The sequence below is a fragment of the Orbicella franksi genome, chromosome 10 (genome assembly GCF_964199315.1).
Source record: "Orbicella franksi chromosome 10, jaOrbFran1.1, whole genome shotgun sequence".
In the NCBI taxonomy this organism is placed as follows: Eukaryota; Metazoa; Cnidaria; class Anthozoa; order Scleractinia; family Merulinidae; genus Orbicella; species Orbicella franksi.
In genome coordinates, this window is record NC_138154.1 from 14,914,032 (window position 1) to 14,936,644 (window position 22,613).

A 22,613-nucleotide genomic window follows, 5' to 3' on the forward strand; every position below is an offset into this window, starting at 1 on the left:
GGCTGCCACTTCTGAGGAAAAAATTCACACTTGTAAATTTTCCACTTAATATTAGTTTTTGTCCAACCCATTCGATTAATGTTGAGAGTTTAGCTTTTCTTCATCTCTTGATCACAAATGACTAACAGAACATTTCCAGAAGCAAGACTTTCTTTGTGAAATGTTTTTGATGTGAAAGTTCTGTACATGTTTGTGATCTATTTACAAAATATGGCAAAACCCGAAGTTTTACAAAATGGTAAAATTTTGGGGTTTATCATCTATAATGATATGTAAGCGCCGATCAAGATGGCAGCCATTTGTGTCCGTATTTATCGTCTCATTTCGTTGTTGAACTTGCTTTATATCCTACAATTTTATACGGTATGGCAACCTGAAGGCCTCTGCTATCCGATTATGACTAAGTTTAACGCAAAGGCATCTTTTATCAAAAACAACCACGAACTAAAGTTTCCGAGGCGGCCAATTTCGATCTGGTACAAGCATGGTCCGACCTGTTTGGTTTTACCAACAGATTTAACTGTCCACATGGATGTTGAGCTTAATCCTGGTCCCTGACAGAAGAAACCAGCTTATTTGTTGACCTGTCTACCTATGATTTCTGTGATATCTGGCATGGTCTCGCATACAAGTGATAAACTGTTGTCCACGAATTATGCTGACACCCGCCATGTTGGATTTTGTTACTACTCGGATGTCTACCATCGACTTTCTTATCGGCCTTGTTCATTGCCGTTATCATCGACCTACAGGAGGTGCCGCGCTGGCTGTCGAGTTAAAGAAAGGAGAGCTAGAAACATTCACAGAATTGAATCCCTGGTTTCTTGTCCACGCGTTAGCCGAGGAAGCAATAATTTGCATAAAGGATCTATTTCAAATAACCTCTGCGTCGTTACACCTGCGAATATAAACAATCACTTATATTCTAATGTTACTTCGACTAACTCCTCTCTTCATACAAATTTGTCCGTCAATCCACGTTCAACTTTCCTAAACTTTGCGGTCTTCAATTCTAGATCCGTTAGAAACAAGATCGAGAGCATTATTGACTACGTCGTAGAAAATGACATTGGCCTTTGCACCATTACCGAGACCTGGTTAAATGACGCTGATTCCGTCAGCATTGCTCTGTTATCTGTGGCTGGTTATTTCTTCAAGAATTTTTCTCGACAATCGCAAAACCGTGGTGGTGGAACTGGGATTCTGTTCCGAGACTCTGTCAACGTTGCATTAGTTGATGGGAAGGAAAACAAGTCTTTCGAATATTCTGAGTGGATTGTTAAAGTGCATAATCGTTCAATGAGACATATAATAGTGTATTGACCTCCATATTCTTCATTACATCCGGTTTCTGCCTCTGTTTTCTTTGATGAATTCTCTCAGTTTTTAGAGAATGTTGTTATGTGCCTCGAGGTTCTTGTTATTTCTGGAGACTTCAACCTTCATTTAGATGACCTCCGTGACAATGATACCAAGAAATTTATGGATTTACTGGAAACGTTCAGTCTTTCGCAACACGTATCCGGCCCAACCCATCTATCGGGTCATACCTTGGATCTAATTATTACTCGTTCGTCGGATGATGTTGTTCTTGCTTCTCCTAAAGCCACTTTTCCCATCTCTGATCATTTTATTATTCAGTGCCCTATTGGTTTCCCACGACCAGCTTTATCTTGCAAAGAACTGACTTTTCGTAAACTCAAAAATATTGATATTGCCGAATTCTCAGCTGATATTGCCTCTTCTATGCTTTGTGCAAGCGTACACTGGGACAACATTGATGCCCTCTCCGACTGCTTTAACACGACCCTTAATGACATTTTGGACAAGCATGCCCCGCTTAAGACAATGATTATAAAAGATCGTTCAAAGATCCCGTGGTTTAATGATGACATTAAACAACTCAAGCGTAAACGTCGTCGCCTTGAAAAGAAAGCCTTGAAAACTGACCTTGCTGGAGACTGGAATAATTACCATAGAGTTCGTAATCAGTACTCTGCATCTCTTAAATCTGCACGTGTGAATTATTATTACTCTAAACTAATTGATCAGTGTGCGGGTGACTCTCGCAAGCTATTTCGTGTGGTTAATTCTTTGTCCAGGGAGCCACTTGAGATGGCTCTTCCAGAGCACGATGATCCCACTAAGCTTGCAAACGAATTTGGCACCTTTTTCCTCAAAAAAATTGAAACCATAAAGGAAAATCTTGACAAGTTTCAAGTTCAAGTGCCTCGACTTGTTCCTGTCACTCCGAAGGAGAATCTGGAGAATTTTTCTTCGTTATCCATAGGAGAAGTGTGTAAGATTGTTCGAGAATCCTCTAATGCCTCTTGTCGATTGGATCCTCTTCCTACATTGCTCGTGAAGTCCTGTCTTGATGTATTAGCGCCCTCTATCACTGAGATGGTTAATCTCTCTCTTCTCAGTGGTTCCGTTCCAGAAAATTGGAGAACCGCTGTTGTCATCCCTCTATTGAAAAAACCTGGACTTGATTTGGTCTACAAGAATTTCTGTCCAGTCAGTAATCTACCATTCATTTCCAAGGTAGTGGAAAAGGCTGCACTTCAACAACTTCTCGCCCACTGTGAGAAAAATGCCCCTCTTCCTAAATTCCAGTCCGGCTTCCGTAAGTATCACTCGACAGAGACTGCTCTATTGAAGGTTCAAAATGACATCTTAATGAGTATGGATAATAAGCAAGTGACACTTCTCGTACTTCTGGACCTAAGTGCTGCTTTTGATACCATTGAACATTGCATTCTTCTTAATATTTTGCAACAGGATTTTGGAGTCGTCGGAACTGCTTTAAATTGGTTTGACTCATTTCTGTCTGGTCGCAAACAACGTATACTTGTCGGTGATAAGACTTCTGACGACTTCAATCTGAACTGTGGAGTCCCCCAGGGCAGTTGTATGGGCCCTATTTTATTTACTCTCTACGTCTCCCGTCTCTTTAACATTATTTCACAGCACCTCCCTTCCGTCCATGGTTACGCTGACGACACCCAGATTTACCTTTCCTTCCGACCTTGTTCTATCCATTCGGAATTTAACGCTGTCTCTGTCATTGAAAAGTGCATCGCTGATGTCCGCTCTTGGTTTATTGGTAATCGTCTAATGATCAATGACGCGAAAACTGAATTTCTAATTATTGGCTCCCGTCAACAACTTGAAAAAACATCTATTGATTCTATTATCATTGGCGACACTGTCATTAAACCATTAGAAAGCGTCCGGAACCTTGGGGCCTGGTTCGATGCTCATATGCGAATGAATGTTCACATTGGCAAGATTTGTAGCAAGGCTTTTCGCGGACTATACAACATAAGACAGATCAGAAAATTCCTTACCGCGCAATCCACAAAGACACTGATCCACGCCTTTGTATCTTCGCACCTTGATTACTGCAATGCACTTCTATTTGGTCTACCTAAATACCAGATTGATCGTTTACAGAAAGTTCAGAATGCCACGGCTAGAGTGATTTTTCGGATTGCAAAATTTGATCATATCACACCCGCTCTTATCGACTTACATTGGCTCCCAGTATCGTTTAGAGTTCAGTTTAAATTGCTTCTTCTTGTTTACAAGGCACTACACAACCAAAGTCCTTCCTACATAAATGATCTTTTATCCCTGAAACCAGCTACTAATTACGCTCTTTGTTCGTCTGCAAAATCTCTTCTGGTTGTTCCAAAAGTCAACTGCTCTACACTTGGGGATTGGGCCTTTGCTCATGCTGCACCTGTTTTATGGAACTCGCTGCCATTAACTATAAGAACAAGTAGCAGCCTCGCCATTTTCAAAAAGCAACTGAAAACATTTCTTTTTAAGAAAGCTTTTGACTTGTGGAAATAGTTTTAAAGTTTAGCATAGTTGTTGTAATAGTTTTAAAGTTTAGTGATTTCCATTTATTCATTTATTTTAACTTAATGTAAAGCGCTTTTGAGTATGTTTGTATAGTTCTAGCGCTATACAAGTCTATTATTATTATTTATTATTATTATTATCTAATATTTGGTCTATCCTTCCATCAGACAGTCAACTTGCATTGCGTATGTTTTATTCATTATTTTACAGTGCTAGGCAGTCAAACCTCTGATTGCAACCACCTTTCCTCAGCAACCAGTTTTCCAAAATATCAAAAGTTTTCAAGTCAAATCACTATATTTGGAACCTCTTGTCAAACCTCCGGTTGCGACCACCTCTCCACAGCAATCAGTTTTCCAAAATACCAAAAATTTTCAAGTCAAATCACTATATTTGGAACCTCTTGTGAGCAACCACCTCTTGTAAGCGATCGTGACCACTTCAGAGCTAAAAGTTTGACATTTTCTTTTATTTTTAACCTCCATTAAGCAACCATTTGATAGATAATAGAGCCCAAATTGCATAATAAGGTGTTGTAACATTATTGCATTTGTAGATAGTAAAAGAGATGGGAATATTTCAGTGAGAAGTACTGTATTTTTTTTTTGAAATTGACATTTCTTATGAATAAGTCTCTGCAGTTACCATATACTAATGAGGCAAAATTTTGATCCAGTATGGTCTAAGCTCTCGTTAGTGGCCACCTTCCGTAAGCGACCACCAAGGCTGGACATTTTGGAAGGTCGCTTACGGGAGGTTCGACTGTACTAGTGGTGGATACTATTTATTGCAGTACAATATACTGAGCAGACAGCATGTTTGACAATAGTTACAAAATAATTATTGTTCTTATTCTTTGTTAATGGGCAATTTATCCAACAGGCAGTTGTTGACATTGTGAGAACTCTACCGGTCAGTCTTGTTGCCAGTCTTATGGAATGGATTAACAAGTACTCCAAAAATGCCAAGGTACCGCTAACTAACCTGTCACTGCATTTTATTTTTGTTTTTCTGTTGTGGAGTTTGGTGTAGGGTTTTTTTTTTTGAGAAATTACTTGTGAGGAAAGTGTAGTGTTAAAAGACTGAGATCTGTGGGTTAAGGTGAACGATATTATACAGCTGATTAGCATATAAAGGAACATTATGCATGTAGGTTTAAGTCTTTGTAGAACTGCTGTAATACAAGGAAAAGCATCACTCAAACTTCCAGGTACTGTTAGTGCTTATCTTTTGTGAAAATAATTATGTTAAGAATCTTCCTTTATGAGGATCTTTGATGGTCTTCCTTTATTATAATAAAATCCCAAAGATCTTGGTTCTTCCAGGATCCTGTCCAAATTGTTATGGATCTTACAACAATCCTTTGGTGGTGGTCACAATTCTGATGGATATGGAGGATTGTAGCAATTCTTCTTAGCAAAAATTGCTTTACTCCTTCATAATCCATTAGGATTTATCTTTGCAAGGATCTTTGCTAAGTCATTTGAGTCAATATCTTCAAAGAGTCATCAATGTGTTTAAGATATTCTTTAGATCCTTCAAGGATCTATAACTAATAACTACAGTAGGGATGACTTATGACAGAATTTTTAATGCAGCTTATGACGTCTTACCACAATTCTGTCTTGTATCCTATAGATATAGTAGCTGCTTAATTTTTTTGGCTGTATGGTTGTTATAAGCAGCTAATACCCTATTTGTAAGCTTCAAAATTAATGTATCATTCTTTATTTCGGTTTGTTATAAACAAACAAATAAATGAATAAATAAATAAATGTTGAACATTGTTGCTGTTGTTGATACATGGCAGCAACAACACAAACCTCTTGTGATTACTATTTTAATTTGTTTTTTTTTTTTTTTTTGTTACAGATAAATTACAGAATTTTTGCACTGGATGTTATTTCACTACTGTTGGTTGAGCCAGAACAACCTCTTTCAAATGGTAAGTAGACATTGCAATTTGCATTAAACATACTAGATTAATTCCATCTTGGTTGAGGGGTGAGCTGGTTGCAAACAGGATGTATTGTGTGGTTTTACAATTTAAATTTGGTGATTACTAAAATCCATCAGATTTTGACATCAGATTTGGAGGTTATAGGTATACTGATATTTTGGTCATGATTACAATCCCTTACAATCAAAATACTCTAATGGTTATGGTCAATAGCTATCCCAAGTTTCACTAACCTATTTTCTAGAAAAATGTTGCCTTGCCATATAGCTTAAATCCCTCCAAATTATGCAGAGTTATTCTTAATTTACATGCATTTATTTGTGCTTTTCTTTTTACAAGCTAAGAGATCCTTACTGGTCTGTATTTTTATTTTCCTACAGAGAATTTATCCTATGACACCATCAAGAAGTTTCTTAGTAAGAAGTATTTACTGGACACTGTTATAGCCAGGTGTTCTGATAAGGCCCCAACGTAAGTGTGTAGTGCAAAACTACTGGTGATTCAGTCAACTATTGTGAGGTTAATGCAATTTGCCAGATTTTTAATAAGTTTTCACATGTCAATCCAAATGAAATTATGTAGTCAGTTAGCTTGAGGGTTGGGTGGTAGGCACGTTGTATCACTCAGTCAATGGGATTCGTTGCTCTGTCTGCCATTAGACAGTTTGTCTGTCCGTCCGTCCATCAGTCAGTAAGATGGTCAGTGAGTCATACAGTTATTTGGACAGTCAGTCAGTCTATCAGACAGACAGGCAGTCAGTTAGACAGACAGGCAGTCAGTCAGACAGACAGTCAGTCAAACAGACAGACAGATAGTCAAACAAGAACTTAGAAAGCTCTAATTAATAAAGAGTTGTTTCCAGTGTTGTTGCTGCATAAGGATTTGTGAAAATAACTACTAAATATATGCTGCATTGCAGCAGTTTCACCCCTGCAATTTTGTTGTTATTTTTAGAGTTCGTGCCAAAGCTTTGCAGTACTTTGCTCAGTGTGCAACATCTGAAAACAGTTCACTAGTAACAAGAGTGAAAGAAACGCTGCGTGAGCCACTAAAAAGACCAGCAGAGGGCACACCAACAGTAAACAGACAAAGTAATGGTGAGCCACTGATGGACTTTGTTAAATGAGTGATACAGGTACTAAGGATGAATCTCAGCTCTTTCTTATGGTGATTTCCTTCTTTATTGTAAACTCATAAGGTCAACAAGCAGAGACAAGAACCATTGGCTCAATAATCAGAAGAAGAACATGTGATGAAAAAGTTGGTGTTCGAAAAGCTGCCCTACAGGTGTGATATATTTAATTTTAGTAACTGTATGATTCTACACCAGCTCATTGTCTATTTTTGTCATGAACGACACCAACCAATTCTTTCCTCTTTGTCCTCCTTCTAACTGTGCTCAAGTGTATTTATTGTTATCGGCTGGGCAGTCAATAAGGGCTGTAGCCTGTAACACTTAATGCCACAACAGGGTTGCCACAGGTCAGGAAATAGTTGAAGGGAAAAAATATTCTTCAAGGTCTGGGAAAAGTCAGGGAATTTTATTTTAAGTCAGGGGAAATCGACATTTTGAGGATAAGCCAGGGAAAATTGAAATAATTTAACACGGCTGATTTAATACCATTGAAGGCTAGAAGAAACATTTGGGTTCACTTTGATCTCAACGATATATTTACGGAAACGAAGAAGAGTGGAAAGGAGAGCTGAAAAATGAAGCTAGAAGCCGCTATTACACAGTATCTGTCATTTTGTATTTATTTGATCAGGGAAAATTTTATTTTTATCAGGGAAAAGTCAGGGAATTTTTAACAGTTATGCATGTGGCAACCATGCACAAGTCAACTCTAACCGGCTTGGGCAGCCAAGCGTTCTTAGCGACATTGCTTTATTCACCCCTCTTCAAATTCAGTTAATTCCTTGTTTTATCAAGTTCCAACCTCGTTAGCATTTATATCTAACTTGTTTTCAGTTTAATTTTAGGTTTATGCTTAGCAAGTGAATGCCAAGATTACCATTGTCCTCAGTGTTTCTGCTGTCAAGTTGTTATCCAAAGTGACTTAAACCTGTCAACAATAATGTATACTTGTTCTGTTTTCAAGGCTCTAGAAAGTGTAATCACTCTTAACCTGGATTCTCTTGAGAAAGCTGTAAGTACAGTTTATTACATTGTAGTCAAACATCTATAAATGTTTGTAGAATTATCATATTTTCAAGGGCTCTGATCCGGGCACGGGCAAGTTGACAGTACAATCATTTTGAGTCTCACCTTTTGCAAAAGGTGGTATGTTTCATACCTTTATTATCACGGTGGACAAGAGATGATTTTGTTAATTTTAGGATGTGATGACCCTACATGATCGCTGTATGGATCCAGCGCTGTCCGTGCGAAGACAAGCTATGATATCACTTACGTCTCTCCTTCAAGAAAGGCCTGCATGTACCATGGTTCACAGGTGAGGGTAGGCACACAAACATTAGATGCAGTTGTGATTTCAGTTACATTGACCTTGCAGCTCTGTTTAGAAGTGTAGCAGTTCTTGTAAGTTTGTAATTCTATTTGCCATCATAGTGAAGCTGATGTTATTGCTTTTAGGCTAGGGGCATTATTTCCGTTATTTGTTTTATTGAGCTCTTGATCAGTATTGTGCCATTCATGTGGGGCCTTGCAAGAGCCGCTACCTGACCTGTTTTGTTGCGGGGTCAGTACCAAATTAATGTCAAGCTCTTCTGGGGGGATGACTTATTACTTCACAAGCAGAGATGAATAGTAAAAGTGATCATCTGTTTACACAGCTTTGTACATCAGATCGACTGCATTTTGTTAATTGGTAGTGCACAGATCAGAGAACCATCGAGCTAAATCTTCCAGAAATGAATGGATACTTGGAAATAATTCAGAATAATCACTTACATGTATCACGCTACTGGAAAACCCATACAATTTTATATATTGCTTCCTTGCCTTGGTGCTCACTACCATTCTTGACTTTCAGTCTATGGCTGGATGGGGTGTTGCCGCTGGTTATGGACAGAGAAACTACAGCTCAAGAAAAATGTTTTCAGATTCTGGAGGAAGTGCTTCTCGGCAGTATTGTTCCTTATTCAAAGTTAGTAGCATGGCTTACAATAAGGTCACTCAAACCATTCATATATTTTTGCACATTTTTTTGGTGACCATGGGATGAAAGCACGGTTCCAGATAGGTTTTCAAGGTTGGGTATCAACAAGGAATTTGAATGGGTCAATTCCCACTCTTCTCACCAAATCATCATAAATTTCCTATTAATTTGTCTGGTCATCTAGCTGACCTTGTAGGGTTTTTGATCTGAGACCCCCCATTTATCTGGAATACTGGAAACCTCTTTATACAATGTAAAAAGATCATCTTTTTCACTGTGTAAAAATGCTACAACTTTCGCTAATGTGAAGAGTTATCATTTTGTACTCACCAAGAAAATGTCCAAAAAAAATTGTTCATGGTTTGAGCCTCCACAATGTAACAATTCACTAAATAATGATAAGTAATTACAATGTTTATGATTATGTGGGAGATGATCTTATCCAAGGGGGGTTACTCCTAGTCATGTAATGCCATATAAATCAGATAAGCTTGGCGGCGTGGACCACTCAATCTGATGCTGTCTTACCTTACACAACATACTTTTACTTTTGTTATTGGGAACCTAGCTGAGGTGGTCAGTAGACCAGTCCTTCACTTAGGAATATAGTAGAGATACTCCTGGGCCCTAGTGTTTGACTCAGATGAAGGCTCATAAGAAAAAGAAACTATCCTGGGCCAGACCTAACCCTTGTTACCATCTCCTATAGTACAGCTTTAACTAGGTTATCCAAACAGAATCTCACTACCCCAGAAAAGGACTACAAAATATTTTGACTTCCTCAAAATCATGAGTTTTATATCCAAAAAAATGGTTTGTACATCAGTATCACTTTTAATCTAAGTACTCTCCTCCTGGGACTAGTTGTTACATCGGGAATGGGCTGGATTTAAAAGTAGTATGTGCAGTGGTAGTAGTGGAGAAGCATATATTTAAAGGCACTAAAAATTACAGCAGAGCTGATGTGGCCATGTACAACAGAAAATAAATAACAATCCCTTAGTATTGTGAAGATGAATTAATCAACATGACACGAGCGTGGGACAAAGAAAAATTCTGAGTCCCCGACAGGAATCGAACCCATGACCTCCCGAACACCGGGCGGGCGCTCTATCCACTGAGCTACGAGAACTCATGGAGAGCAAGGTCATTTAACTGAGTTCATATATGATAGGTGTCCTGCATACTGCTAGGATCAGCGCTATAGAATTCATCGTGAGTAGTGATAAGTTAATAAAGATGGTGAATTTTAGCTCAGTGGATAGAGCGCCCGCCCGGTGTTCGGGAGGTCATGGGTTCGATTCCTGTCGGGGACTCAGAATTTTTCTTTGTCCCACGCTCGTGTCATGTTGATTAATTCACCTTCACATTTCATTACCGAGCTTAAAATTCACCATCTTTATTAACTTATCACTACTCACGATGAATTCGATACCGTTGATACTAGCAGTATGCAGGACACCTATCATATATGAACTCAGTTAAATGGCCTTGCTGTCCATGAGTTCTCATAGCTCAGTGGATAGAGCGCCCGCCCGGTGTTCGGGAGGTCATGGGTTCGATTCCTGTCGGGGATTCAGAATATTTCTTTGTCCCACGCTCGTGTCATGTTGATTAATTCACCTTCACATTTCATTACCGAGCTTAAAATTCACCATCTTTATTAACTTATCACTACTCACGATGAATTCGATAGCGTTGATCCTAGCAGTATGCAGGACACCTATCATATATGAACTCAGTTAAATGACCTTGCTCTCCATGAGTTCTCGTAGCTCAGTGGATAGAGCGCCCGCCCAGTGTTCAGGAGGTCATGGGTTCGATTCCTGTTGGGGACTCAGAATTTTTCTTTGTCCCATGCTCGTGTCAAGTTGATTGATTCACCTTCACATTTCATTACCGAGCTTAAAATTCACCATCTTTATTAACTTATCAATCCCCTAGTAGTATTTACAATTTAGCTATGGAAAACTGTCAAACCATCCAGAACATTTGTGTTGCATTTCCAGTTCTGTAAAATCTTAAGCATCAATTAAAATATTAAATTAGCTAGTGTAACTTGGTGACATGGAAACATACGAAATCTGTTCAAATATCTTAAAGGACTGAGCACTGTGGTATCTCCCAGTGTTAGTGTCCTCCATTGTTTCTTCAGGACTGATACCAAATCAATGACTATTGTTATTGTAGATCAACTGGTCAACATCACATTCTTGCCTGGAATCTGCTTGATAGAGTTGTCAGCCCATCAGGTCAAGAAGTCAGGCAAGTGAAATTTTGAATAAATTTTAACTAAAGGCAATATTTTGTGTGATGTGCTTGAATTTGTTGTACACCTAGGTGAACAGATGATTATTGGGAGTTTGTCGAGCCAGCCAGATAAATTGTTGAGCAGTGGGGGCGCTAGGGGGAGGGGGGGGGGGGAGGAAACGCAGAAAGTAGAGATGGAGCAGTGCTAGCATTCCATTATGGAAGGGAAGTAGACAATGCTGTCAATTATCTTATGTTACGGAGACTAGGAATTTAGCATCGGCACTGATGAGCTGATCCCCTTGAATGACCTTGACCACGTTCTTCAACTAGCTTTGAATTGATACCCTGAACTGCCCCTCCTTGTCGGTAGAAATTTATCAAGATTCAAATGAGTTAGAAGAATACAATAGCAGCCAGCAGACCATGGTGGTTCAATCTATGGTCAGTGCATTCATAGTGTATTCATGGGCAAGACACTACTTGCCCGATGTCTCTCTTCCCACTCAGTTGTGCAGACAGTCAAGTTTCCACAATGACCATCTTGGGGACAGAGGAAAGTCTGTATTTATGACTGTACAGGAAAGTATTTATGACTGTATGGGCATGAACTGTTTAATTAACGTGGCATATGTGCGCAATTTCTCTTCCAGACGTTATCTTCACTATGCATTTCAGCATTGGTCGAAACAGAACAGGCTCTCAGGCAACCTGATCAAGTCACTTATGTCTCACATTGACACTGAACACAGCAAGGTATGGATTTCATTGAACTTTTTGTTATTGTGTAAAATTATCTTATCTTATTTAGTTGTATGTTTAAATCTTATTACATTATCTTTTGGTATTTAATCTGAGATTTCTATCACCTAAGAACAACCAGTTGTCTTCTTTATGCATAACCCAATGCCTCCTTTTTTGAACATGGAAAATTTGTAAAACTTATTTATTGTCAAAAGTAGTTTTTTGAAAACTGCATGGCAGTCCAAGAGCCATCTGGATAACTGGAGACTGACTAGAAAACTTTTTGGTTACTTCAGTCTTGAAACTCCCACTGTATATTTTTTTTCCGTCTTTCTATTTATTTTTAGTATAAATCTGCTAGGGGTCTATCATGAATGCCATTCTCTGATTGGCTGCGCTAGTCACTGTCTATTCTGTGATAGGTAGTCAGTAGTGTAGCAGTGTGCCCTTCTGCAACTTCTGTTGAAACATGAGCCACCTCAATTTTTCTCAGACTTTGTCAATACATTTCTCTAAAGAAACACAGAAAATCAATAACTCACAAGACATTTTTCTGTGACATGGCTCTCAGCCAATCTGGGGTTTTCTTTCTGTTTGCTATTGCTTGATGGTCCTAATTGTGGGCAATATTACACATGATAACAGATTGTTGTGTAATGTTCTTATCACTTCTATTCATTTTCAGGCAGCTTGGCTATGCTTAGCAGAGATTGGGTCATCATCAAATAAATTGGACCATTCCTTTGTCGTGAAGAGTTGGAATGAGTATTCACAAGGGCTAAAAGGTATATTTTAACTAGTGGTTTAACGATTAATCGAATTCTCGATTAATTGCGATTGTGACCGTTTGGTTCACGATTCTTTGATTCCACGTTTCGATTTTGGTTCGATTTTTTGCATATCTTTCCCAGAGTGCCCTCAGTGAGTTATTATATTGTGAAATCAGAATCCAGAACTCTTTAAAATATGCGTTTTTTTATTGACGAGTAAAGACGTTTGCAGCTTGTGCGCCATTTTGTCTTGCGTGGTGAAAATGTTGCCCTTCTAACACCCCTTGAGAATTTCCAAATAAAGCAAACCTTTTGCGACACACTTGTTGTATCCCAAAATTGAGGGTTTAGGGTTGTATGTTGTTTACATTGTGTATCATAGTGTAAGAATTTAAAAATGTTAATATTTTGCATAATCGAATTGAAATAAGAATCGCAAGGAATATGAATCATTACACCCCTAATTAACTAGAATTTTCAAGAAAGTTGTAGTCCAGACCGTCCCACCCTGTCAATTAGCCACGAAATGGCAAAAGGCACTGCGGTTAGCCTAAGTAGCGCTCTGGTTAGCCCAAGTGGTGCTCAGGTTAGCTTAAATATCACTGACTTGACAGTGGTTAGCTCTTAGTAATTGTACAGGTTAACTCTTTACAGGTGCCTGTAGCCCACATTGACTCTTACTTGTAGCGCCATTTTGTCATTTTGCTATTTTGTGTGTTAATCATGCCCAGTTTCTACAGCATGAAGTGACTCTGGCTACTTATTGTGAAGCCTCCTGTACATACATAACATACATATATACATAAACTTAATTAATGTGTCTTAACATAGCCTATGGGGAAAAAAAACCTTCTACTAATTGGGGACACTTAATTTATATATACCTCGGCATTATAACATCTAGTGGCCAGTTTATGGAGTATCATGGATCGAAGAAGTGCAATAATAATAATTGCATCTTTACTTTCGGTGACTGAATTGATGAACATTATAATTTTAATCTAACTTTTTCCTTTCATGTTTTGTTTGCCAGATTATGACTGGGAGACATTGTGTCGGATCCTAACAGTGTTGGGAAGCACTGCTTCTCTTCTTCCGCCTGCAGTGATCAGAACCCTTAAAGGTAAGATATACCACATTAAAGATTGTCTATGCTCTTCAGTGTTATGGTTTCTTAAAAGGTCTAACAAGAAGTACAAGGTAAAGAAATGTGGCATGAGTGGGATTTGAACCCACATGGTCTGGATTAGATCCCCTTTGCTTTACTAACTGAAGCCCCGGCTACACTAATTTTTTTTATGAAACGCACATTTTTTGAGGTATTTTTGCCTATCATCTACACTAAAATGCTCGAAAACAGTGATGAGAATGGAAACTTTCAAAAATGGTTTCAAAAGCGGAGTCTTTTGAAAATGACTGGTGAAAACGGAGGCTTTTGAGAATGGCGATGAAAAAGCATCATGTTCTTTCACTTCTATCAGTGTTTTCAGGCTAATTAGGGTGGATAACAGGCGAAAACCCTAGTGTGGGCAAAAATAGTTTGTGTTGTTTTCTTCGAGATGAAAACAGAGATTTTTGAACTAAAAGGCCAGATGGGAGCAGATTGTGGGTAATAAATTATGATGGCACCAGTAATTTGTGGCAAAGTAGATATTGAGGGTATGATTCCAAATGAAATGTGTAGTCTCCCAGTTCCTTTCTAGGGATTACCCTCAGAAGGAAAGAGGTCTCCAAATTACTTTAGAGTTAATTCTACTTTCCAGCTTTTAATATCACTGCAAGAAGTAGGTCACACTCTTTAAATCACAACTTGATTACTGCTTGGGCAACAGTAAGTTGGTGTCACCATAATGAAAGTGGACTCACCAGTCCAGGGACCAGAAAAAAGATCAAATTAGGAGAGGTTTCTGCTTAGGGGAGCTTAATACTGCAGTGCTTGTGCGTACCCATTTTTATTTTTAATAATGCTCTAAGGAAAATGAAACATTCACAAAATTAATGGTTGCTTCATTCTCTACATCTTCTCAGATGACCTACAAAGGAAATTGATCATGTTTGATTGTTCTCCAGAAGTCATAGCTGCTATCATAGCAACCCTCTGCAAGGTATTGTATTTCGCATATTTCTTCATTACTCCCGAGCCTTTTCTCTAGATCATAGCAAAGTTACAACCTTCTCTGTTCAGAAAACTTAAACTGCCATTTTTTTCACCATTGCAGCTCTGTAAAGTGCAGCCAGAGGAAGGAGTAAGTCACTGCCTTATTTAATCACAATTAATGTGTCTAGATTTGTAATAATTTCAACTGTCTATCAGTGCTGAATACCATAATACATTGCTGTTTATTGTTAACACACTTTCCTGAGTCGTGTGTACTGGAAAAGATTGTGTCTCATCAAATACTGGTCAACCTCATCCACCAGAACCTACCTCATTCACATTCACAGTAACAGTGTGGCACAGGAGCACGTAGCTGTCAAGGCATTACATGTGGCCAATTTGACATTCTGTTTGACCACAAAAGAATCACTCCCCCCCCCCCCCCCGTTTCCTGACGCATGGTTAGTTTTACTCTCCACCTTGGCCCACTGTTTGCTTCACCCAGTCTTTCACTTAAGCATAGGTTTAGATATAGTACTACTCAACCTAATGATGTATCTGTTTTGTCCCAGCAGATTGTCTTTGATTGTTCTTTGACTTTTTCCTGTATTCCTTTTTAGGGAAACAGTAGCCATTGGTGTTCTGACTTATTGAAGGCCTCTGAGGAATTCTTGTCCAGTGTAACATTAAAACGGGACTCCTTAGATGAAGAACTTCTTATGAGACATTTGTTCACTGTGGGAGAAGTAGCACAGGTTTGTTGTGCTTTCTTTGAAGGTCTGAAATTGTAACTAAGACTTAGACCATCTAGCGGGAATATTAAGGTACCACGTTGTTGTGAGGAACACAGTTTCTATGCAGTTAAACTGGGGGCATGGTCTATGTGCACAGAGCAAGGTAACTTTGCAGGACTTGAAAGCAAAGGAGTCAACTGCTGCTGTTTTAGTGCTACCTGATGTCATTTTGAGCATTAACCCCTTCTGGAATCAATTTGCTCTTAGAATGAATGAAGTATTTAGTGTTTTCTTTTACCTGCTGGTTGTTACAGTGTAACAGTAAAGGAGGGAATCCCTTACTCATCACATCATAATTGCAGATATCAATTATAAGGCAAAGTGTTATTGACAAATTAAATTAAGTGGATTACTTGCCTGACTGTTTTCAATTATTAACAGCTTGCACCAACCAAGACCACAGAACGGCTGTTTATGTTTGTGGAATCCATGCTGATATCTCACAACAACAAACAAGGTTGGTTGTGATAGTTTTGTTGGAGCGTTTTAGTAATAGCTAGTCTCCTGTTAAACTTTGTGCTCAGTGCCTTTCTTACCTAATACTAATGGAAGGTACTTACTGGGTCAACAATGAGGTCATCTAACAATCGTTTTTGAAACAATCAATGACCAAGCATCTGACAATATCTGTAAGATTATTAGCTATAAAACACTTACCAAGCATAAGTTCAGATCAAATCATAGCCCTATGCTGGTTATCCTACGGCAAAACACATCACACACGCTTGTGGACAGACCATTCTTGTCATCTTGTGTGCTTGTAGACATTTACCCTTGTGAAATACTTTTGATCATTTTTTTGTGGAACCTATGGTATAAAGATTTTATTAGATTTTAATTCAGGTTAATTATCACTTAAATTTGACAAGGCACACTTAAAAATCTTCATCTTCTTTGTAGTTAGTAGTGACGTTAATTTTTGATTTTCTTATTCTTTTTATTTGTTATTATTTTATTCAGATCCCCTTCAGAGGCTAAATCTGTCACCACCTGTCAAAGCTCATGCATTTGTTACTCTTGGTAGGTTATATCATCCAAACAATTAAAACAATGTAGAGTTCACTATTTTGGAACGACATCTGACTGAAGCAAGGCCCGAAAAGAAATTATTTCAGATGCGAACTAGTAGGAGGCAAACATTAATCACTACATTCAAAGTGCATCTTTCCATTTTTATATGATGCTTTTAAATCAGCCAATCAATCAACCAACCTGTCAGGCAGTCCGTCCGTCCATCCATCCCTCTGTCCGTCTTTCCATCCGTCTGTCTGTCCATCCGTCAGTCAGTCAGTCAGTCAGTCAGTCAGTCCATCAAAACTTTATTAATGTTAAAATTTAGCAAGATGAGGGGAAACAGCCCTCTACTAATTGGGGACACTTAATATAATAGTAGAAGCCTGCTAAGTATGATCTAAAAGGTATTTGAATTCATATCCATTGCTGCTACACACTTAAATCCAGACTGTTCTTGTTCACTGATAAAACTTGATAGTCTCCAAACATTGTGCAAAGTCTGACTTTGGGGATGTAACTTTGCTTCCAAACCAGCTAAATCTATTGCTGGTTTTGTTCAAACAGGCAGTAACCTCTAATACCTGGCTAAGTGACAAAGGCAGAAATAGTTACAAACATCCCAGATTTAGAGACTCAAATTTTGAAAAGAAAGTGTGAGAAAGAGACATTTGAAGTAGCAGTAGCATTTGTGAACAAACAATAATAGGCTCAAGACACTAAAACACTACTGCAGTTGTTTCAAACTTAAACACGACTAGGTTTGAGGTTGCTGAATTTTCTTCCAAACCAGCTAAATCTACCGCTAGTTTTGTTCAAAAAGGCAGTAACATTCTAATACCTGCTAAGTGACAGGAGAAATAATTACAAACATCCCAGATTTAGAGACTCAAATTTTGAAAAGAAAGTGTAAGAAAGAGACATTAATTTTGAAATAGCAGTTGCATTTGTGAACAAACAATAGGCTCAAGACACTAAAACACTGCTGCAGTTGTTTCAAACTTGAACATGACTAGTTTTGAGGTTACTGAATTTATCAAGTAACTTTTGCCTTTGCATTCAAGTCATCTGTACTTTGACGTGTATGTTTCTACATATGGCATGATACAAAAGTGATATGTCTGTATTGAAAATGTTCGTTTTTAGGAAAACTGTGCCTTCAGAATGAAGACTTAGCCAAGCAGTGCATTGCCGCACTTGCAAGAGAGTTAGAAACCTCCGATGACCCAGCCATCAGGAACAATGTGACCGTGGTCATGTGTGACTTATGTGTGAGGTATGTACAGAAGTACAATGGCTGCAAGAAGATTATGGTGAAGGTTTCCTCTCTAAATATTGTGATTCATTTACTCTATTTTTTATTGTAAGAATCAGTGTATTTGTGTTATACTTCTCCTGGATAAACACAATGCTAGTGTCTGGACTCAGAATACAACTGAGCATTATACTTCCCAGCAGCTATTAGCAATTTTAGTTGTGAGTCATTAGTGTAAAGTATGTGAATTATATCCTTCCTGCCTGATCTAGTGTCTTTTCTTTTCCAGATATACTAGTCTTGTTGATCGATATGTCCCAAACATTGCTACCTGCTTGAAAGACAGTGCATCTCTTGTGAGGAGACAGACACTGACTCTCTTAACACACCTTCTTCAGGTACTGTATGCCGCACATGGCAACGAACTAAAAACTAATTTTTTATTTCTTCTCAAGCGAGAGTGAAGACAGGCATCCAGAGAAGATTGTCTCAATTTATGTGCTTCAAACATTTTCAGACTTAACAGTGAAAGAAATATGTGACCATCAAATGGAGATGTCAGAGTTGTTTTGATAGAATGAGTATACTTAGTGGAGTGTGTTTAATCTGATAGTAATTAAGCTCCCTCTCCCCAGAAAATAAGTTCTCCCAAAAATAGGCCCCTAAATCCGAGATGGAAAAGTCCCCATTAAAAGACCATCACTGCCTGTAAACAAGCCCACGAGCATGTGTTTTGATGTAGCTACTAAAAAGATACATTTTTCTAGTTCTAATTATAACTCTCTCATTGGAGGGCCTGGTGTGTATTTTATGTAGCTGTGCACCGTTCTGGGAGACTTATTTCTTGATTATAGAACTATCATTACATGTGGTGCTCTTGTTTGCACCTAACATTTTCTAGTAGCAAAATTGTTTCCAATTGTAAACCCCGCCCCCACCACGCACACACACACCCACCCACTCCAAGACTTAATGACTGAAATTGTATGGTAATCATTTTCATGACTGTATAGGCATCTTTTTTTGTTTGTTTACAGGAAGACTTTGTTAAATGGAAAGGTTCTCTCTTTTACCGTTTTATCACTACTTTAGTTGACGAAGATGTCGAGATAAGGAAATTTGGTAAGGAAGTTTGGTGTTTTTCTTTTCTGCTTTTGTTAGTTATTTAAGAATGATAAAAATGCCAGATTATGAAAATGCCAGTTTTTTGTTCATTTTTAATCTTGTTGTTGATCAAAATGTTGTTCATGTTTTTGTTTTTCTTGTTCAGCTGATTTTTGCTTGGTACATCTTCTGTTGACCAGACATCCAGGCATGCTGTTCCAACACTTTGTAGAGTGTGTGTTCCACTTTAACTCCTTTACAAATCACAAAGGTATAGCTATGCAATGACTACTAACATATCACTTGGGCTCATAAAGGGTCTAGAAAAATGTGTTTACAAAGATGTGTGGTCAGTCGGTTGGTCGGTCAGTTGGTCGGTCAGTTGGTCAGTCGCATGCCTTGTAACATTTACAAGTGTTGCAAAATAATATTACTTCTGTAATTAATGTTCCTTGTTAATCATTTTTCTTTCTTCTCTGTGTGGTTAGTATACAACAAGTTCCCACAGACAGACAGGGAGAAGAAACTCTTTTCACTGAAGGGAGACCATAATTCTGGGTAAACAGCCTCAATCTATAAGTTAAGGTTCAATTTGATCTTTACTTTAAACTCATCGCAAATAGATGAGCTTGGGAACTGGTGCCTTAAAGGTTAGCGGGGTGCCAAAGCCATAAGCCGCTAGGAGGTATCCATGGCAACCCTGGAAAGCAGGAACCACCCAATCAGCGTCCGCTAACCGGCACCGTCACACTGAAAGGAATTCAGTGGAATCTACTTACCTGGAGAATGCTTACCCTGACCAAGAGCAAAACGGGAGGGAGGAGAGGGTGCAAGAATCCGCAATGATTCGCGAGCAAAGCAGTGCAACTGATCCGCAACAATCAGCAGAATACACTACAACAATATTATGCAATGAACCATAAACCCCTGCAAAACCCCTGAAGGCCGCCCCACAGGTCACGTACTCCCAAACGCGGAAACCGCTGGCTGCATAAGCTCCTATTTAACTTGCCTGAATGATATTAGCTGGATGGGCACGCTAGCTGGCTGCATTAGCTCGAGTTTAACCTTGCCTAAATGATATTTAGCCACATACTGCATCAATTTATTAATTGCACTGGTCAGTTTTATAGACTAAACTGTTGTGGTGTGTATATTCTTAATATTCACTTCTTTTGACTGCAAGTAAATAGCCAAGAAATGTTTCAGTGGATCTCAAAAACACCTTCCAAATGCAATATTTAATAGAACTGCATCATTCACAGGTGAAATAAGATGTTGACCAAACTAAAGGGATGATTTTGATAATCCTTTCCCAGAGCACAATCCTGGTTGTGTATGTCAGACACATTGTGAAATGTCATTTTTGTTTTATTTTTTAGAAAGCGTTTCACAATTTATCAGTTTATGCTGACTCACATGAGTGACGAGGACAGGTTTCATCTTACGGGAAAGCTTTGCCAAGAGGTCTGAATTGTTTCTGTCATATGATATATTTAATTTCATTTTCTTCCTTGTCACTTGAACAAGTTATAGGGCATTCTTAGAACTGATGGATCATGCGTACAGAAGGCATCTGCCGTTGAGTGTCGATCAATACCCCCAATTGACCTTCAATTGACTAGTCATGGACATCTCAATCAACACTCAATCGACATCTCCATCCATACTCGGTCAAATATAGTTAAATGAAATTAAACATAGTTAATGACTAGGAGCTAGTCTGGTCAGTAGCGTTTTTATAGGCGGTTGTTAGTGTCTTGGCCGTCTGTTAGTGTTTGTTTAGTGTTTGGTGCATTCTGTAGCGTTTGATATAGTTCAATGAAATTTTACATAGTTTATGACCAGGAGCTAGTCTGGTCAGTAGCGTTTTTTGTAGGCATACGATAGTGTCTTGGCCATCTCTTAGCGTTTGTTAAGCGTTTGGTGCATTCTGTAGCGTTTGCAGCAGTCATATGGTCGTAAGAGCCCTAAGGCTGACATTGTCCAGCGGTATTTTTGGTTAGTACGTGCCTTGTCATCCCATGTGTTTGCAGTGTGCTCGTCGCTCTGTTAGTGTGGTGTTGTGGATTGAATTATAGTGTAGCTGTTCTCAGCGTTCCCTCCCTATCCCCCCCTTGGTTAGCAGTACACCATGGAGTGTCAATCAATACATAAGAGTCGATCGACACTCTGCCAACTATCAACCAACTGATAATGGGGTGTTGATCAATTTAGTGTTGACTGAGTATCAATCTAGATGTCAATCAAGTGTCTATCAAGGGTCAATTGAGGGTATCAATTGACACTTGACCATGGATGCCTTTGGTACACACGATCTGAACTGACAACACATGGTAGGTATTCCTCTTGAAAAGACTTGGATTTTAACTGACAGTCAGCAAGTTGTTTGAATGACTGTTTCCCTCCGGATTTGCTGCCTACCCTCCATACATGTGTTCTTATTGTGACTTGCTTAGGAAATGACTTTTCAAATGTGCTTGCATGAAGTGACTGCTTTTGTATCTGACTGCATAAAGATTCAGTTTGTTGGCAAAAAAATTGCAAAACATCATTCAGATGATATGAGGTTTAGAGCTTATCCCTACTGATTTGATGTTTTAAATTCTTCTAACGTAGGTGCTTGGTGGGTTCAACGACGGTGATATTATCCTAGATCAAGACTCAGCTTCAGTTCTGAAAGATGCCCTGCTTATTTTGAGTAGCAAGGTAACAACTATCAGTATCTAAATGTCTTTCACAACTGTTGCACTGAAATGAGTTTGATGAGAACTTCCTCAAACAAATGTTTCACTGTTTGAGATAGCTGAGGACTAGCATCTGTGGAGGAAGGACCATTAGTTATAGATTAGCTCATACCAAAAAAAAACAATGTCCAGAACACAAATCAGTGAATAGTTAAAAGGAGAGCAAATAGACCAATTTCGATATATTAAAATTCAGCCTAGCACAATAGACCTTGGCATGAGGCTCTGGGGAATAAACCCCACAAACTTTGTAGTTATTACCCAGAGCCTCGTACTGAGGTCTATTGTTTTCGGCTGAATTTTAATGTATCGAAATTGGTCTATTGTCACATTTAATATTTTAATTAGCAATTTTTCCGAGACAAAGCAACAATGTTTTGAAACATTCTGCCAGACTTTCAATTTGTATTCAAGACTGTGTTTGGGTAACTCATGTCACATATTTTATAACTTCAGTGCACTTCTGTAGTAATTTGTACCAAAACTGAACTTTTTCTTTTGAAGTTTACCTCATAAGAAAACTTGTCTTCTGGGTTTTTGTCGTGCTCATCATAGTACCTCTTCTAGCACTGAGGACTAGGAAGGCTCACAGCAAGCACTACTCAGGAGGATTCCCGTTCCAACCAGAAGTTATGTCTGGCTGTATTAGAGAGTAACATGTTGCTGTAATGGATGCATATTACCCTGTCTGCGGTCTTAATTAACAAGTATTTCATACCCAGACCCCATGTTTTCTTTTGTTCCAGAATATCAAACTTTTGTCAATGAGAGCCAAGGCAGCTGAGGATCTTGCCGATGAGGGAGACATGGCAGGAGCTGCTATTGTGCAAGCCAGAAACAAATTCCTTACTCAGGTAACTTGCTTACAGCCATGCTAGGTATGCTATCCGT

At 38.6% G+C, this 22,613-nt stretch overlaps 1 protein-coding gene across 5 annotated transcripts in view; it reads left to right on the forward strand.

Annotated features, from left to right (window-relative positions):
• Positions 1 to 22,613, forward strand: part of LOC145500322 (condensin-2 complex subunit D3-L-like) — a 50,797-nt gene that overhangs the window by 15,473 nt on the left and 12,711 nt on the right. For all 5 annotated transcript variants that reach the window (XM_081479824.1, XM_081479826.1, XM_081479827.1 and 2 more), the window contains 25 exons: positions 4,753 to 4,839; positions 5,743 to 5,815; positions 6,211 to 6,301; positions 6,785 to 6,927; positions 7,029 to 7,117; positions 7,930 to 7,977; positions 8,168 to 8,283; positions 8,824 to 8,937; positions 11,140 to 11,214; positions 11,853 to 11,955; positions 12,629 to 12,728; positions 13,747 to 13,836; positions 14,742 to 14,818; positions 14,933 to 14,959; positions 15,432 to 15,566; positions 15,987 to 16,062; positions 16,566 to 16,625; positions 17,763 to 17,892; positions 18,161 to 18,269; positions 18,909 to 18,993; positions 19,142 to 19,246; positions 19,464 to 19,533; positions 20,358 to 20,442; positions 21,595 to 21,684; positions 22,469 to 22,576. In XM_081479824.1, the coding sequence (XP_081335950.1) occupies positions 4,753 to 4,839; positions 5,743 to 5,815; positions 6,211 to 6,301; positions 6,785 to 6,927; positions 7,029 to 7,117; positions 7,930 to 7,977; positions 8,168 to 8,283; positions 8,824 to 8,937; positions 11,140 to 11,214; positions 11,853 to 11,955; positions 12,629 to 12,728; positions 13,747 to 13,836; positions 14,742 to 14,818; positions 14,933 to 14,959; positions 15,432 to 15,566; positions 15,987 to 16,062; positions 16,566 to 16,625; positions 17,763 to 17,892; positions 18,161 to 18,269; positions 18,909 to 18,993; positions 19,142 to 19,246; positions 19,464 to 19,533; positions 20,358 to 20,442; positions 21,595 to 21,684; positions 22,469 to 22,576 (2,286 nt within the window). The remainder of the gene's footprint in view (positions 1 to 4,752; positions 4,840 to 5,742; positions 5,816 to 6,210; positions 6,302 to 6,784; positions 6,928 to 7,028; positions 7,118 to 7,929; positions 7,978 to 8,167; positions 8,284 to 8,823; positions 8,938 to 11,139; positions 11,215 to 11,852; positions 11,956 to 12,628; positions 12,729 to 13,746; positions 13,837 to 14,741; positions 14,819 to 14,932; positions 14,960 to 15,431; positions 15,567 to 15,986; positions 16,063 to 16,565; positions 16,626 to 17,762; positions 17,893 to 18,160; positions 18,270 to 18,908; positions 18,994 to 19,141; positions 19,247 to 19,463; positions 19,534 to 20,357; positions 20,443 to 21,594; positions 21,685 to 22,468; positions 22,577 to 22,613) is intronic.